The 18,627-nt window shown below is 42.2% G+C and overlaps 1 protein-coding gene across 1 annotated transcript in view; it reads left to right on the top strand.

The window, feature by feature from the left end:
• Positions 1-13,183, top strand: part of syn2b (synapsin IIb) — a 77,972-nt gene extending 64,789 nt beyond the window's left edge. The window contains 10 exon segments of the mRNA XM_018686887.2: positions 375-437; positions 1,563-1,705; positions 2,114-2,188; positions 3,149-3,185; positions 3,187-3,252; positions 5,957-6,133; positions 6,394-6,460; positions 9,814-10,085; positions 10,087-10,673; positions 11,101-13,183. Of these exon segments, the coding sequence (XP_018542403.1) occupies positions 375-437; positions 1,563-1,705; positions 2,114-2,188; positions 3,149-3,185; positions 3,187-3,252; positions 5,957-6,133; positions 6,394-6,460; positions 9,814-10,085; positions 10,087-10,673; positions 11,101-11,254 (1,641 nt within the window). The 3' untranslated portion in view covers positions 11,255-13,183.
• Positions 13,184-18,627: the final 5,444 nt, after the last annotated feature.

The following is an 18,627-nucleotide window of genomic DNA, read 5'->3' as shown; positions in this document are numbered from 1 at the left end:
ATAAAAATCCTGTATCGATCACACTGTATTCAGCAACATTACTTCAACAGATCCTTCATAAAGCTGCAATAGTCTCCTTGTTTGAACAGCATGTTTGTTAAAATAGATTTTTCTGTGTCAGTATGCTCTCTGCAGAAAACTGCTGTCCTCACAAAGCATTGATATCACAGTCTTAAAATCCTATTAACACTTAAAGAAAACAAAAACTTGGTTTAGGGCTGTTTGTTCCTGCAGCACTGGGCCACTAAGATCCACGTACCTACATACAAATGTTTCACTGCAGGGTTTTTCCACAGTGTTGATATGAATAACAGCTGTTGTCATTCTGTATTGTTCATCATTACTCATCACTGAATTATCCTCTTTCTTTTCAGATTACAACACCAAGCTTCCCAGTAGTGGTGAAGATCGGACATGCCCACTCTGGAATGGGAAAGGTAACGTTGATTCTTTGGCAGAGCTATAAAATAAATTAATCATTTTACAAATACTTTACTGGGTTAAAATGCTACTTTGATGGACCTACATGAAATGTTTGACCTCCTGAAATTAACAACATTCAAGCAGTTATTTCGATCAAATGATACAGGCATAAAGCGGTTTTTGTCTTGTTTAAAATGAAGACAAATAGCTGCGTGTTGGATTAGAGCCGAGCCATTAGACTGTTCCATCATTTGACAAATTGGCATTTGGAGGTGGTTTAAAATCTCTCTGTGCCCAGAGATAGTTGAATGGTTACACTTAGCACCCCCACGTCTGGACCTGCATCGTTTGTATTGTGTAATGCTTTCTCTGACATACACCACCACTTAACATCCATTCTCCATCCTCTGCTTTCCTTCCTTCCTTCTGTTCTTCCTTCCACGGCTGACTGCATCTCTTTACGCTCTCCCTCCGTCCCCCGTTTCTCCTCTTGTTGTGCTGTTATTGACTGACAACTGTGTTAGTATTTTCTGTGTAAGATGAGAGTGAAGCGTTTATCCTCTTTCTACCACTCCTCATCGATCCATCACACATTATTCCCCTGAACTGCTCAATCTGATATGGTGTTATTGTCCTTTCTCTGTGTCTAACTGGGCTCTTATCAGCCTGTAGCTTTTTATCCCTCCATCTAATCTTTACCTGTGTTTTTACCATAGATGTAACATTTGTGAAAATCTGACTTTTTGTCTGTTTTGTTGCTGCTGCTGCTTTCCCCAGGAAGAATAGTTTGAGAAAGACAGTAATTTATGATAAATACAGGGTGAGAGCACTAGTGCAAGACTTTCCACTGTGCTTTTTGAGGAAAGTGGACCATGTCACTTTCAGGACATTGACAGTGGCTACTGCAAAGGCTATCACAGCACTGTTTCATTTTTGCACTCCACACTGACCTAGATCTTTCATTTCAGTCTGTATTATTGATGATATGACAGTATTTAGACTCTATCAATAGTAAGAAGTTTTTGTCTGAAATGTCTTAGAGTTAAGACCAACTTTCACATGATGTAATTACCTATAATGAGAAAAAGACTCACTCCTACTTTAAATAAACAATGTTTCTATGCATTATTCCTCTGTAGGTCAAGGTGGACAATGTGAGTGACTTCCAGGACATTGCAAGTGTGGTGGCCATCACTCAGACCTACTGCACTACAGAGCCATTTGTAGACGCCAAGTACGACATCAGGGTCCAGAAAATCGGCTCCGACTATAAAGCATACATGTAAGTGTGTTGTTCGTGTTTGTTAGCTGGGTTCAGGGAAGGTTGTTCATGTGTGTAATATATGCACAGTGTTTTCTGGGCTCTGGACAAGAGCACCAATAACATGCCAGTTCTTTTTGTTTTCATGCTTTCCGTTGCGTGTAAACCTGTATTTGTTATGTGTAAACCTGTTAAACAAAGACCATATGGTAACTGGCCTATTTTTCAGGATGCTAATCAGCCTGATAACCTGCAGCTGTAGCTTGCTGCCTGACTACACCAGCTTTGTCCTAAAGTTAACACTTAGACCATAACCACGCTGCTACAAGGTTGTCTAGTTCTGTCCGCCTTTAATTTACTGTAGTTATAATTTCTAGGAGTGATGGATGTCTGTACTAATTTAATGCACAATTTCCTCTTCTTTTCCAGGCGAACATCCATCTCTGGTAATTGGAAGAGCAACACCGGATCTGCCATGCTGGAACAAGTAGCCATGACTGACAAGTGAGCACCGCTTCCACATTAGGGACGCTCGGGCTGCCCTGGTGTCACACATGTCGCTCTTGTGTAATGTCACACTTAGTCACAATGTACTCACACAGCAGATTTATTCAGCTGACAGCAGCTCACATGGGTAAATACACCGATGTTTGGAAATGAGTTGATATTTTTAGTGGGACGATGAAGCACCGTGTATTTATTTTATATTCTATGTTTGTCTTAGTGCACATAGAAAGAGGGGAGATTGAGCTGCTGTGAGTTGGGTTTGTGATAACACAGGCTCTTCCTCAGGAGGCTGTGGAAGTGTGGTGTTTTCATAATGAACTGCTCTGCTCTTGATTTAAATCTGTGTGTATTCCAAACTATAACTGCCACCATACGCCACCACAGAGGAACAAGGAAGTAACGCAAAACCAAAAAATAAAAATAAAACAAGCAGAGGCTTTTTTAATCTAGTAGCACAGCACAGACACTTTAAAACTTCCAAATGTGAGCAAAAAAAATTGTTGTGGTGAATACAAGTCTGTGGAGAGAAGCAGAATACCAGCCCTTGTATTGATTTGTCTGTTTGGCCTTAGATTGATTTCATACAGTTCTTCAGGCAGCAAGCCAATGGGGCTCCATACTTGTACCGCACAGCAGCACGGGCAACATCACCTTTATGAGCTCTAGGTTCTGTCAGGTTAAATGCCAGGAGGAACGACATTTGCACTGGCATACTGTGCTGAAGTGATGAAGTCAATGTTAACGACAAAGCAGTGTGCAAGAAGAACTTTTTTTTCCAAGCTAAGAAAGATGGTTTAAGGCGAGAACAGTTCTGTTTTCACACAGCAAAGTGAAACTTCCTGACCCACCTCAAATGCCAACCAGTGTACCTATGCAACTTTTTCTTAGTTGAACAGATTATAACTTTTATTTGGCCCGAGCCAGTTTAACTGTCATGTATGCTTCTCTTTGTGACAGGTATAAGCTGTGGGTTGACACCTGCTCAGAGATCTTCTGGAGGGCTGGATATCTGTGCTGTTAAAGCCATCTGCGGCAAGGACGGTAATGACTACATTACTGAGGTGAGAAAAACACATAAAGACGGGAGAGAGGGAGGGAAACTCAGAAGTTGACAAGGCAATAAATCAAACAACCGAACAGTAGCTCTTATTGTGCAGCACTCATGCTGTATAATCTCTGTATTTATTGACTCCTGCCTCTTGTTGGAAGGCTCTCACCATGTTGACATGAGCCTGTGGGAGTTGTGTTTCATAAAAGCACTAATAAGGTCTTTGAGTCTTAAATTTAGCTTGTCTGGCCTAATTTGCACTGCTGGGGCCTTAGATTGTCTAGCTGGGAATAAACCTAACCTGAATACACGTTACGAGTTTGATAACTAACATCTGGTGTTATCACATGATGATTATAGCTTTTCTCTTTGGCTAAAGTCACCGCCTATCTCAGCATTTGCTCTGTTTGTGTGTTTATGTTGATCAAGCTTTCTCAACAAACCGCTCTGTCTGGGTCTTTTTCAGCCTCCCTGACTGTATTAGCCATTTACTCTGTCTCTCCAATACTTTTTAGCATATTGGTTTCATGTTTCATAGTCTTTAGTCTTGAAGTCATGACCACAATGGCTGTAAATTACACATTAATGTAGGAATGTGCTTTGCTGTAATAATACTTTCCCTAAAAATCAAACACTGTGACATTTAGTGGTTATGCCTCAGTATGAAAAATGTCTAAATGCCCTGATCCCAGCTTTCGGCACTGAAAACACCAGCAGTGGACGGGGTGGTTAGGCAAGCAGGAGGTTGCATGAACATAAATATATATACTGACACAGCATACGACCGTGAGATTGAGAAAATGGCAGTGTGCGGTGCGGTAGCCTCCACTCACCTAGCTCTGTTTTAGCTGTAGGCAACAGAAAGCAGGAGCCAGACGGAGACACCATGACACAGCTGATAGAGTTAAATCCAAAGAGGCAGGTCATGAGTGGACAGGTAATCTCATTGGCCAAGGTTATAACACTGGTCTGACAGTAGCCAGGAGAGGTACCTGAAGCAAGGTCAGATGGGTAAGACTGTAGAGACTCACGCAAACAGAATAAAACAGGCATGGGATGATGAATGGAAAAAAATGTAACAGACACAGGACGGGAAGCAGAAACCGGCTTCAGTGAGACAGTTTCAGGCTCAGACAGAGATCCAGGTTCAAGATTAGAAACAGAGACCAGCTCAAACTGAGGCGCAGGCTCAGACAGAGAGACAGGTTCAGGTTAAGGCTTGGACAGAGCATAGATCAGATAAAGAAGAAGAAACACAGACTCTAATTGAGGAACAGGGACTCTGTACTTGAACCAAAGGTGGACTGCAGTCGACTGCAGGCTGTGGGATGAGTTTATGACGCTCACTGGAGCTTTGTGTGGTTTTACTTTGATGCACCAAAGAACAAGACTGCAGAGACTACGAGGACATGCAGAGGGATGGCTTGCAGAGGGGCTTTCAGAGAAAGGGGACAAAGACATGGGACTAGAAGGTGGGGGAGCTGGTAAAGAAAAACTAGTCGACAAGGAGGTAAGCAGTAAGCTGGTGAAAGACGAAGCTCTGGAAGAAACCAAGCAGGAACTGGAAGAAACAGGAGAAGAACTGGGAGACTCGGGATCTGGAGCAGGGACTAATTTGGCCACAGGATTGAGTGGCCAAGATTTCTGCCAGCTAAGGGAGCATTTTGACAAGCCAGGGTTTGTAGGACACAAGCTGGAGTGCTATAGAGAGAGCCGCTTCTCACTGGATGCATTTTGGCAGTGAGTACAGAGCCACTTGGTGGTTGTAGACCAACTCAGCCCCCTCATCCATGGAAAAAGCTGGGTCAATTTTTGACAAAATTCTGGTGGCTGGCAATGAGTAGCTGGACAAAAAAGTAGACAGTGATATGGCACATATGGTTAAAGACAGTTACATTTGAAAGTCAATAAACAAGCTTACATTTGGTCATCAGCTGGCAGCTAAAACAGGCAAACATGGCTAATGGAGCTGACGCAGGATGGCGGGTATTCAGAGAGGTAGACGTTAAAACATACAGATTAGTGCTACCAAACCTGAACTGTAGATCAACTGGATTTAAAGAGAGGTGAACTGAGGTTTACTGTACACAGTAGGCAGGTTAGACAGGCAGCTGCGGGGATCACTCAGGTAGGACGAGTGGTAAAGTGAGGCTTGACCAGGTTTGGAAAATTACAAATGATACAAGATCCACACAAACACCCAGTCACTGTTGTTTCCAAGTTTCTAAACATCCCTCAGAAACTTGACATAGCCTGAATATTAGTAGAAAATATCTGGTGGAAGGTTGATTAGATTCTAAAGTGTGATAAATGTCTCCCCATAAGTCATCTCCACTTTTCGATAATGATGCTGTAAAACTGTTGAGTGGCTACCCATTTACATGAATGACGATTGCTCCTTAAAACACATAATATCTCTTGTCCTGTTTAGCAGCAGCCTGGCTGCTAAAATGATAATACATGTGGCTGCTGGAAACAAAGATAATTCCCATGTTTTATGCAGAAACAGGCTGTCGGCATGTGTGTGAATGAGTGTGTTGAGGGGCATTTGTTTGGTATTAGATTGCTGCTGTGAGGTGGAACACAACACAACACAATCCCAACACAAATGGTAATCCAAGATTAAACAGCATAAGCCTGCTTATATAAAACCAAAACCTGTTAAAATCAATAGAAAGTACACATTTTCTAATGCATCATCTGCTCTCTTCGCCCAGGTTGTGGGTTCATCTATGCAGCTGATTGGCGATCACCAGGCAGAGGACCGCCAGCTCATCTCAGAAGTGGTGATCGCTAAGATGAACCAAGCACTGGCTGCCAGGTCGTCCAGTGTTTCCCGCTCACCTGCTCGCTCCCCTCAAAGCCAGAAGCCAACCACGGTGCAGCCCCAGCAGGTACAAGCTGCAGGAAATGTTTTGTGACACATGAGCACATAACCTGTGAATAAATAGATGCTGGTTCTCTAAGAGGTAATGCTCGGAAAAAAATGATGCTGTTAATGCCTGAAGGAAAATGATTTTGTTGTAGCCTTTCACAGTTCGCTGCTTATTCTTTACCAAAACCCTCTTACCCACTGATTGCCTTTCATTCCCACTCTCCCTCTCTTTGTTTTTCTTTCTTTCTGTCTCTCCCCCGCCCCCTCGCTCTCTCCCAGAGTGCTGCCCTTAAGGAAGGACTGGCAGATCCAAACAGGACCTCAGGCCAGCGCCCTCAACCTCAAGGTTGTCTGAACACTGTTCTCCATTGTAACACAAGTGCTACCACTGTAGGGCCAAAGCATGTCTAGGAAACAGTCCCTGAATCAGTCGTGGGACAGTTCACTCTCAGACATCTTAAAAGATTTAACCGAAAAAACAAATGTAACGTCTTCTCTGTCGAACTAAGTACTGCCATTAGTGGAAAAACTCACTGGGAAAAGTTACCGTTAATTAACTTGAAGAACTGGAGGAATGAATGTGTGGTGGTTTCTGTCTGTTGAGCTGTGTAGAATTTTGAAAACATACTGTAAGAACAGCAACACCCCGTATCACCCTTAGGGTCCTCTGGGGCACTTAGGGTCCTCTGGGGCAAAAAACAGGGAGTTTTGCAAGTAGTCAACAGAGTAGTTTGACATTTTGGGAAGTACACTCATTTGCTTTCTTGTCGAGAGTTGGTGAGAAGATTGACTGACGATTGAATGTGAAGCTGCAGCCAGCACCCGGTTAGCTTAGCTTAGCTTAGCGTAAAGACTGGGAAACAGCTAGCCTGGCTCTGTCTGGTGGTGTCAAAATCTGTATAACAAGCTGTATCTAATCTGCTTAATTTAAATGAAAACTGAAGTTTAAAAACAATACATTATGGTTTCATGCATGAATGTAATCATAAAACTAATTAACCTCACAAGTCTAGCACATGACCCCTAAAATCAAAATATGACATTTTTACTCCTCAATTTTTGGATGAATTAAACCGATTTAAACAGATAAAGACAAAACAATAATTACTGAACTATATAGGTGCTGGGTGGCAGATTTTGTCACCAGACTACCTGTTTCCCCCGTTTCCAGTTTTTCTGCTAAGCTAAGCTAACCAGCTGCTAGCTGTGGCTTCACATTTACTGTACAGACGTGACAGAGGCTTCAGTCCTCTCATCTGTCTCATGGCAAGAAAAAATGAGGAAGTGCATTCCTTTAAGAGTAAGAGCCGTTTGTATTCTGCCTGCATCCTTATCTCTGTTCTATGAAGGTAACAATGTCCATTATCAGTGCCTCAAACTAATGCACTGCTATCATGTGGAGTGCTGACAGTGAGGATCGCTGCAGTAGTCTGGGTCCAAGAAAAGAAAAAGGCCTCTGCTGTACTTCGGCCTTGTCTCTCTTCAACTTGTGACTTGCACTTAACAATCAAACGCTCAGTTCAGTGCACTTAACCAGCGTGTTGCGTTTAATTGCAGCCATAGCTTCTGTGTTAGTGTGGTGATGTTTGTGCTCAGGGCTGTTGTGTTAAAACTAAACGTGCCTACTAAAAGCACTGGTAAAACAGCGCGTTAACGTGGTAAATTAACAAAGCCATTATTAGTGGAGTCGCACTGTTTGTCCCGTGAGTGTGTGTTTGCATGTTTGTTCATGATGGTTTTTCATTTTGCATGGATGTGTGCAAACGCCTGTACTCCATGTGGTGTTTAAACGGTTTGTGCTGGTTGTTCTAGGAATGCCAGCTTTTTCTGTGTTACAGGAATTGTTAAAGATTAAAATGCGCCTTCGGTGTTAAAATGTGCAAATCCCATTGCTGTTTAATTTATTTGAATCTAAATTAAATTGCAAGCCGGCCTTTCAAAGATAATGATTTAACACTGTAAAAATGGTTGGATGGTGGCAAACATGAGCTTATTTATAGATGGATGTTCTGCTTATTTTTTATATTTTTATGCATCTTAACTGGAGAGAAATTCTTACATTTGCTCCTGATGATCTTTGTGTAAATTGAGTTTTGGTCAGCTCAGTTGGGTTTCTGTGGTTAATGCTCGGCTTTTGAATCTTTTTTAAATCCTCTACGTTGTTGTGGTGCAAATCAGTTAATGGTAAACAAACTGACTTCCCTCTGTCACGTAACAAAGCCCTCTTTTGCAAGACCTGAATGTTTTGTGAATAACTCCTTGGTGTTGTCTTTGGTTGTAAAATTATCTCTCATTGTTCTGTGTTATAATACCTGAGACAAGACAAAGTGGCTTTATACGGTACACAACACTATTTTTCTTGGCGATTGCTGGTCACGTGTTTAATGAAAACTTTCAAAGGAAAGAAGCATCGTTTTTCTTTCTCTGCACGATCATTCCTTATTTGCTTGGATACAGACAATTGAATTAATATGATTTGATCTTCTATTAACAATCTCCTGATTCATATTAAGAGATGTTGTTGAGTGCAAACACAGGTCAAAGATTAAACCAGTTTGTCGACTTGCATGGATTAACTGCCTCCTCAGATAAAAGAGTAGCAGTCAACAAATATAATGAACATGGATATATAATGAAGCTGAGAAGAAAGTGGGATTCAAGGTTTGGATCCAAGCAAATCTTTACTGTGTCACCTTTTACAAATTATGTTTGTACAAATGGTATTTTCTTTGATTTTTATGCGTCGTGAGTCTGAAGCAACTATTGGGATGATTTATGACAAACTGATAAAACGTAAGACTCGTGGCCATTTAGCTGCCTGACAGCAATGACTCTGTGAGAATGTCTGGGATGAATTTTCAAGACGGTTTTGTGGTGATCATGTCTGATCACATATAAAAACTCCAAATCAAACTATAGACAGTAAACATAAATGAATATACACTTTCCAAGCTGTCCTCAAAGAAACCTTTTAAGGAGGCTTTAACATATTATTTACATACGCAGCCAAAATCCTGTGTCCAGGAAAGTGAATTACAGCCACTGGAAACTCATCCCTGCCTCGTCATTTCCTACTCAGCATGTATAATCACCTGTTTCTTTTGTGGTGCATGATAGGCTGCTTTGCTGCCTGTGTTTGAGTCACTGAGCTGTTTTTATGCCAATATTCCTCCTTCGGTTTTATCATCTCTCTTCTTGTTGTTTATTTCTTTCATTCTCATCTGCTGCTCTTTCCTCTCAGCTCACTGTCTCTCTTTTTATCACCACACTACCTCCTAACGGTCACATGAGTCGGTGTGCACAAAAGCAACTAACACTTAGCATGACTGGCGAGCCGCCACACCTTCTCCTAACTGTTGATCTGCCGCCCCCTGCTGGTCATTGCAGTCCAAACATTCAGAGCCTGCTTCGCCCCGGTCTGTTCTTGACAGATGAGTTGGTCAGGGTTTTTTATGAATGTGAGAGGTCATTATGTGAATGGGCATGTTTAGACTCAAGCTCATTACCTGTATCATGTTCTGCTTTGGTCTTTGGTGAGTGTTACAGACGCCTGGTTTTCTAACTGCTGCACCAAAACAACAGGTTTATTAAATAATAATGCTTACTTATTTACTTTATGCTTTTTTTTGCCCCTTCTTGCCTCTACGTGTTGTGTACGTTTTGAACTATGATCTAATGTGAGTATCGTACCTCCTTTAGGCGCACCAGTGAAATCACAGAGTGTGGATCCAGCATCAGAGTCAGCTAAGAGAGCATCTGAACCAGTTCCAAAGCCTGGCCAGGCCCAAAAACCTAGTCCAGGTCCAGTGCAGAAACCAGCTCAGGCTCAGAAGCCAGGCCCACTCCAGAAGGCTGCCTCAGTCACAAAACCGCCAGTGCAGAGGCCTCCCCCGATGACGAGAGCCCCATCCGTCACCAAGCCAGCCCCAGATTCTGCTTCTGCCCCAGCCCCAGCCAAACCTGCACCAACCATCCCCAGCTAAAGCAGCAGCAGCAGCCGCAGCAGCTCCAGCCTCTCCCCCAGCCAAAGCAGCATCAGCAGCGGCAGGAGGCTCCCCTTCAGCTTCAGCCTCAGCTTCAGCTCCAGCTGCGGCCTCTCCTTCAGCTTCAGCTCCTACAACAGAGCAGCCCAAACCCCAGCCTCAGGGCTCCCCATCCCCAGCTCCCGGCAAACCAAAAGAGCTGCCCCCCAAACCCACACCACCTGCAAAGCCCATCCCACCTGTACGCAGGAATTCAAAGCCTCAGCTCCAGCCAAAGCCACAAACCCCGCCTCCTCCCAAAGCTTCACCCAAACCCCAGCCCGCTGCCCAGGCCCCAGCACCGGCTCAGGCCCCAGACGCAGCCTCAGCCCCCGCCCCAGCACACGTCCAGTCCCCAGCCAAAGCCAGCCAGTCCCCGCCCAGTGTCCAGTCTCCAGCTAAGGCTCAGGCCCAGGCCGTGCCGGCCTCTCCCTCTGCAAACCCTGAGCCTGTCCCGGCCGACGCAGCCGCGGCCCCTGCTGACGCCCCTGTGGAAGAACAGCCCGCATCTCAGCAAAAGACCCATCCTCTGCTGAAGTAAGAGCCATGTTATCAACGCACTGTTGATAATGCAAAGACATGCATTTCAATGGGCCATACTTTGTGTTTAAGATACAAAGAGAGATCATTTAATTCCACATTTTGACGACGTAACACAATTATTCACAACCCTCAAATTATCGGTTAAATTTCAGTTTTAAAAGTGACACAGTCCAGTTGGTAACCAGCTGAAATGATTTATTTCTAATGTCTCTCGAGGATTATTGTATAAATACTGTGTATGTGCCCTTTTACACATTTCCCTGTCTGTCTTTGCTCCTCTCTCAGCCCCTCAGTAACTCTATTAATATTCACATTCCCCTCTTTTCCCTTTCCTTTATTCCTCTTTTATCCCTTCATCCCTTCCCCCTCCCCACTCCCTTGTTCTCCTCCCTCTCTTTTCCCTCTTCCTCTCCCTCGCCAGTAAGTCCCAGTCCCTGACCAATGCCTTCAACGCTTTCAGCGACTCCTCTTTCTTCCGCGGGGTCTCAAGCTCTGGAGGCGACGGCCAAGACGAGGCGAAGGCAGAGACCATTCGCAACCTCCGAAAGTCCTTCGCCAGCCTTTTCTCTGACTAGACACAGCCGAATAATAGTCAGCCCCTTATCGATCTGGCCCCCTCCTCCTCCTCCTCCCTCCACTTTTACCTTTGGCCAGTGATGACTTGATTGACATTAAATGTGAACCAGTCTGAGATTAAACTTTGTGTGTTAACTGTACTGTACTCCCTCCGTCCCGGTCCCTCCTCTCCTCCACTTTCAGCTTCTCTGTGTGAGTTACAGTGAGGCCTGCTGGGTAAGATGTTCAGTGAACGATGCTGCGCCAGAGTAACTGGACTGAAGGAGTTACGTCATTGATATAGAGTAGACTAGATAGAATAGAATAACAAGATCTTTATTTTTCCCAGAGCACACTTTAAGGAACTCTTTCTGAAGTATATGAAAAGTATAATATTCAAGATTACAGATGGAATGTACATACAGTATATATGCAGTAAATAAATAGAAACATATATAACTATAAAGGGAGATAAGCCAATATTTAAAAAAAGAAAAATCCAGTAGCACTTTTCAATTAGCTTTGGTCAGTGACATAACTCTTTCACTCAGTGGCTGAATTTCTACACATTTTAAAAAATAATCAGACACGTGACATTTGATGGTTTCCTCACAGTGAATGAATTTTGGTCAATAAGTGAAAGTATGTGAGTAAAAGAAAAAAAAGGATTTGTTCCTGTGTTAATCCAGCTGTTGTGCGTCTCTGATCCTTGGCTTTTGACCACTGGGCCTGTCATCGCCGCCCCTCCTCCCTTTTGTCTACAAGCCTTGAAGTTCATTGTCATGTGAGGGAGCTGGAAAATACGTGTATGTTCATCCGTGTTCAGTTGTTATGCATGGCTCCTCCAAGTGGTTCGGTGTGTGATTTTACGGAGCAGAAGGGAGCTCTATCAGTGTTGAGTTTTGCCCTCCGTTGCCTCTCTCTCTCTCTCTCTCTCTCTCTTTCTCTCTCACTCTGTCTCTCTTTCTCTAGATGTTGTAGCCTTATTGTGAACATGTTTTCAAATCACAGCTACGTTTGTTAGTTGTGCAGACCTGGGTCGATTACAGCTCGAAATTCATTCATTTACCTCAGCTGTTTGAATCTGTAAACTACCTGAGAGTGAGACTGACTGCAGCTGCTTTAGTTTTAGGAGTTTTGGCATCGCTCTGAGTGTGGCAGGCTGAATAAATCAATCCTAACACGTAAATGAATGCATTTTAAGCAGTAACTCATGTCTGTCGCTGTGACTGGTGATTTCTTGTTTCACCTCTGTGTAGATCTATCAACAGTATTGTAATTTGTCGATTATTCTCATAAAAAGACATTGAGACAGTAGTGCAATAACACCTCGACATGACTGTTGAGTGCTGTCACCCTATTATAAATATAACTATGATTATACATACAGGACCTGTGTATCCGTTAAAAACCTTATTCTTACATTCCCTTTAAGATTCCTTTCAGCGGCGACTCTCCAGGTTGCTTTTCGCTGCAGTCGGACGCAGGCTTTCAGACTGATATGCCATATTCAAGTGTTGGTTTTTGTGATGAACCCTGTTAGGACTGAACTGAAGGCAACCTGGAACCAACCCCAGAACCCTTGACTGGTCACTTTCAGTTGAGTTGCTGCATTTCAAGTCCATATGTGTAAAATAAATAAATAACAATAAAAATCTCAACACCGCAAATCAACCTGTCTGCTTCTCCATCATCAGTACTATGTTGCAAGTAAATTCTAACATATTGTATTTGTATGTATGTACGTGTCATCTCAGGAGTTTATTTTTTGTAATATATCGACTGATTTATTTTTTGAGGCTCCATATTTATGGTACAGTATATTGTTTGTTTTGTATTGTGTTTTTATTTGTAACGCAATACTGCTTTGCATGATCTGGTGACTGATAATGTTTTGTTTTTTTCCTGTACAGATAAAAAGTTAATAAAGATGTGGTTCCATCATTTCACTGATTCACTAAGTGGGATTCATGCTCATGTCTGTGCTTTTGTTTGAGGGACAGTTTTAGGTTTAGGCTACCACTCAGCCTGTGATAACATGTGGTTAATGTCACCTGTGGCTCTCATGGTCTGATGAAAAGATGTTGTTGAGCTGCATTATGGGAAATGTAGGATTCAGTGCTTTTGGAGTTTGACCCATAACAGTCAGTAAACCTCTAGAGACTCTAATAGACTTAAGTTGTAGAAATGCAGCTGCCTGATGCTAAAAGTGAGCATGTTTCGACTGAAGTAGAGATTTCGTTTGAGCCCAGTGGACAACTGAAAGGAAGAGACTTTTAGTGTCTCAGAAGTCTCTCAGTATCAGTCCATTAGTGGAACTGCAGTATTTTGGAAGTATGACGAAGGTGAGTGTCATATTCTGTACAGACTGTGAAGCTGTGAAGCTACCTGAGACAAACTGGGCGATGCAGAATTGTCCCACCATCAGCCCAATGCACACTGAACACTGAGGACTGATTCAGCTGTTTTAAAACAGGTTTAAAACTCTGTTGCAAAACATGAACTCTGCTCTCAATAAAGTCAGCAGGTTTTTTTTATTTGACAACAACAAATACATACTGTGATGCTTTATTGAGCCAAATGGGGAAATTCCCTTGTTACTTGCCTCCCTCCAGTGAATTTACAGTGTTAGGTCTGCGACGGCTCTGTTTGTTCTGCAATCTTGCTCAAGGACACATCAGCAGGGCAGGTGGGTGATGTCTGGACAAGACCTTGAACATTTCTTCCAGCTGAATACCAGTCTATGAAACCACAAAGACAAGCCTGAATTACTCTACAATATAACACAGAAGAGGAAAAGAGAGGGTACTCAATATCTTACACTACAATCTGATTGGAACATGCAAGGATCTCAGGGACTGTTGATGTCACTTCAGTATTTATGTTGGGATTTAGGGTCATTAGCGCCTGATTAGAGCTGAATCCTCTTATGTTCAGTGTCCTGTGGTGTCAACAAGTCATTTTCAAAAAGGTGTGAAGCTTTCAGAAATACAATCCGTCCGTGAGATCTTAGAGTTGTCCCACTGTCAGATCATCACGCTCATTTAGGCTCTGCCGCAGACGTCTTGAGTCTTTTACGCAGCATTTTACGTAAATCCGTATTTCTGCAGACTTTACCTGCAGGAATTACCCACAGGTCACTGCGCTGTGACGTGAAACACGGGGGTGCCCGGAAGCGTAAAAAATGGTAAACAAACGAGCATGGAAGAAGCAAACAACCCCAACATCACAGAGAAAAGACGTTTACATGTGAGTATAAACGCGTAGCTCACGAGTGAAATTTGATTAATCGATTATTCAGGCCGCGAAGAAAATATTAAACGTGAAAGCATCAAACCCGCAACTGTGCGTTTTGTTGTATGTTTTGTTGTCGTCAGGTAAAGTGAGCGATGTCTCATTCCTCTATACAGCATTGTAAACATTTGCAGCCTCTGGCACTGAATCACTTACCAGGTAACTTCAGTTGAATCTGTGCAGGTTCAGGGCTGAAGCCTAAGGAGGGACAGGCTGGGCCTCAGTCCTCAGTTGGACTGGCTGTACTAAACCAGCAGATGGCACTATATACAAGTAGAATTACTGTGTATGAGTATGTCTCTCCTCTGTAAAGGTTTGTGTTCAGAGATATTTGTTGTAAAGTATTTGAATAAGATAGAACGATGACACTCAAAGTACACCGAATATTTGGATCAAAAACTATCACCGATGTCAATATGTGTCCTATTATGTGCTATTGTTATTATAATTATTATGAGATGTTGATTGACCAGGTTATGAAGTGATTATTATAATAATGATTGTTACTTTAGTTTCTTTGTCATACAGCTCGTCTCTCACATTGTCATTATCCTACACCCCATGTGTGTTTCCTATTCAATTCTTTATTCGCTGTCCCCACTTTAGTGTCTCGAGTTTGTCACGTTTATATAAAGTGAGGGGGGAAAGGCGTCATTTCAATATGTGTCACTAACAGTGTTACATCTTTAACACGAACCACACCTTTTACATGTGATTTTCTTTTATTGTAAGACTGAGTGTGTATCTGTGTAGTCAAGGAACTTCACACCGCAGTGACACCTTAATCAGGAATTAATTAAATTAATATCAAATTGAAAAGCTCAAAGACATTGTGTAACGTTCTGTGTTTTGCCATTAAAGATAATGTGAAACACACACACAGACAGACTTTGGATGCAGTATGTACAGTGAAGACAGAGGAAACACGCTCTGCTTGGTTCTTGGTCCACAGGACGACCAGTCAGTGGAGATCTGTGGGAACATCTCCATCACACTGCTCATAGGGACATGGACGTGGGCGGCTAATGCACCAAAGCAAGCCTATAGTAGCCAAACCCTGTTTATCTTGGTGCTCATCCCGACCTGCTGGAGCCAGGCTGAGACCGAGGGAATATGGATGGAAGGAGACGGGGCCAATCATTACACTGGTCAAACGTCATCGTATCCAGATTTAGTTCTTATATCATCCGACATATTTGAGGATGAAGGGGAACTCAAGCTTCCTCGGCCACGTTTCCTGATGAGCATCATTGCTGGTGCTGATTTTGAAAGTTTCAATTATATTACCACACTCTGATTTTGATTGGCTTGCTCCCTGAGCAAGCCTGAACCATGACATGTCAGTTTCTCTTTATAATAATCACTGTGTCATGACAGTGTAGGAGAGTCTTGTAAAGAGCTCTCCTGATGATGAACATTTTCAGATACCAGAGCTCCGGTCCGCGGGGACTCCTCTGTATAAACAGTCAGAAATTATTGCTTCGTTTTGTTTGTGACAGCAGAACTCTCAAGGGCGTCATTTTTTTGGGTTCAGCACAAAGAAATTCTGCGTGGGGAGGACCGTTATGCATGTGAGAGACAGCAAGAGAATGTGTGTGTGGGTCTGTAAATAAGCAAAGTGTGCCAGCTGTCTTAGTTCACAGCATCGAGCTATGGTAGATCAAAGACAGCTGTAATCAAGCTGACTGCTGCACAGTGAAAGTAACACAACTGAACTCCATTTACATTTTTGCTACTTTTAAAACTGCGATCACATGAGACTGTATGTTAATTTTCTAATCCGTGTGTGGTAGGGTTTCGTGTCTTTTGTGTTTTAATGCTTTAAAACTGGGGAGAAAAGCTGCTGATCTTTGAGAAAAAAACAGGTCAGGTATCTCTGCAGTTTCTGTTTTGTTGTGTTTTTACATGTTGTTGAGTTCTGCTGAACAATTATAGTCATTCCTGTACAGGATAAATAAATCCAAAACTATTTGTGGCAATCCGACTGACAAATTCACTGCTAGTAACAAATCAGAGAGCCTAATAATTAGTAAAACTGAATATTATGGACTGTCTACCATGAATACAAACAATGATATCAAAAGACTGAAACTGAGGAGTAATTAAATCCTTTCGCCCACATATGAAACCAATGCCATCAAGTGTCATTTCAGAGCTTCATCACTGGAGCAGACAGAAGGTCACAGTCTGGTCACTTTGACAGAAAAACAGGAACATTTATTTCTTCATGGACTGAACTTTCTGGTTGTGGAAAAATTTCTTCACCAGGCTGCTCTGCTGCCTGTTGCATGTGACCGTGTGTTACCGGAAACTCAAAACCAAATCTAACTAGAATCTCTTGGCTTCTTAGTAGAACATTTCATCAGCAGGGCTCTTGTTACACCTCGCCATGTCTAAACATCCTTAGAGTTTCTTTTTTTGTTTTTCTTGTTAGTGAACAGATAATATTTACATCTCAAGCGTCAAATGAGTAAGTTGAATTTTGCACATTTGAATTAGTATGTGAAATATTTACAACAATGCAACATCTGATATCTTCAGATTACGAGATGTGATTTCAAGATAAGTGGGTTGAAACAAATGTGAAGAACAACCGCTGCTTTCAGTTATACAGTATAAAAATGTAGTCTGTAGATTGCGGCGTCTGATTATCAATAGTATGACATTTAAGTTGGGGTTAGTTTAAGGTCTCAAAAACTAAAAACCTATAGAAAGACAGCGGGTAGGCAAAGGACTATTTCTTGGGCATCTCTTTCTGATTCAACTTTTAATTGACTTTATTTTAAAATAAACTAAACTAAACAGGCAGTCCTCCACTAACCAAACTGTTCGTCAGTGAATACTCATATGTTTTCCTTGATTCGTCAGATTGTTTATTCCATTGCAGGATCTGCCAGATGATCTCTCCACTGTTAGCCTACTGTTTTTCAGCAGGCTAATTCGGTCACAATTTATGAGAAGAGAAAACATGACACCAGAGTTGTGACTGTAATGATCCCATTTACCATCATTAGTCCACTAACTGACTAAGAGTGCGTAACCCTACAATTAGTCAGCCAACAAAACAAGCAAGCAGTCATCAACAGGTGATTATATCTTCAAGGAAAGTTGTACATTTTGGAGAATGCACTTACTGCCTTTCTTACTGAAAGACAGATGAGTTGGTTGGCTGTGGTGGAAAGTAGCTAAGCCCTTTTACTCAAGTAGCCTACAGTCTTTGAGTAAACTTTTGAGCTAGTTGTTAACATGAGTATTATTTTATGCTGCATAATACTTACTAGAAAATAAATGCTACTTAAACATGAATGCATTATAATAATATAATAAATAATAGTTTAGTGGCATAGGTAACACTCACATGGGCCATTTTCTACATTATGAGTAGGTTTACTTTAAATACTTTATTTAGATGATAGTATTTATGTGCTTTTACATGGTATTTTACTTGTAATAGAGTATTTCCTTTGTAGTAGCTAATACGAGCTAGCTAGCTATTTAAGCTAGTTTAGCACAAAGACTGGAAACGGGGAAACGGCTGTTTGCTTTGCCCTCTCATAGCAGTCCCAATAGCAGAAAGTCTAAACTTCACTACTTGACATGTTTAATCTCATTTGATTAATTCGTGCAAATTCTTAAATGTAAACATGACAATTAACTGTTTTAAGACCGGACTACTTTTTGGCCAGGACCACTGCTCTCTAGAAGCCTCCGCTGGTTGCCTGGCAACCGCTCACGCCAATAAGTAGTCCAGAGCATAGAAGGTGCTAAATGCCAGTTTTTGCTATCATGGTCAGTGTTAGCATTAACAAATGTTTACTTACCAAGAGCTTCAGATATCGTTGCGTTTACAAGACAAGTAATGAGCATATGCTCTCTGGCCAGTGTTACTTCTTCATTCTCTCATGTTGGACTGCAGGCAGACTGGACGCTACAGTGGCTAACTATCGCGAAGTGGTATTACAAGACGGGACGGGGCTAGCTGGTTAGCATGCTAACCCCAGTAGAAGAAAAGAAGAGGTAGGAACAGAAGCAAAACAAAAGTTAACATTGGCATTGCTTTACACAACCAGAGACAGCTCTTGGCGAGTAAAAGAAATAA

The sequence above is a fragment of the Lates calcarifer genome, linkage group LG12 (assembly GCF_001640805.2).
Source record: "Lates calcarifer isolate ASB-BC8 linkage group LG12, TLL_Latcal_v3, whole genome shotgun sequence".
Lineage (NCBI taxonomy): Eukaryota > Metazoa > Chordata > Actinopteri > Centropomidae > Lates > Lates calcarifer.
Note: the sequence above shows the minus strand (reverse complement) of the source record. Positions and strands in the feature narration are given on the sequence as shown.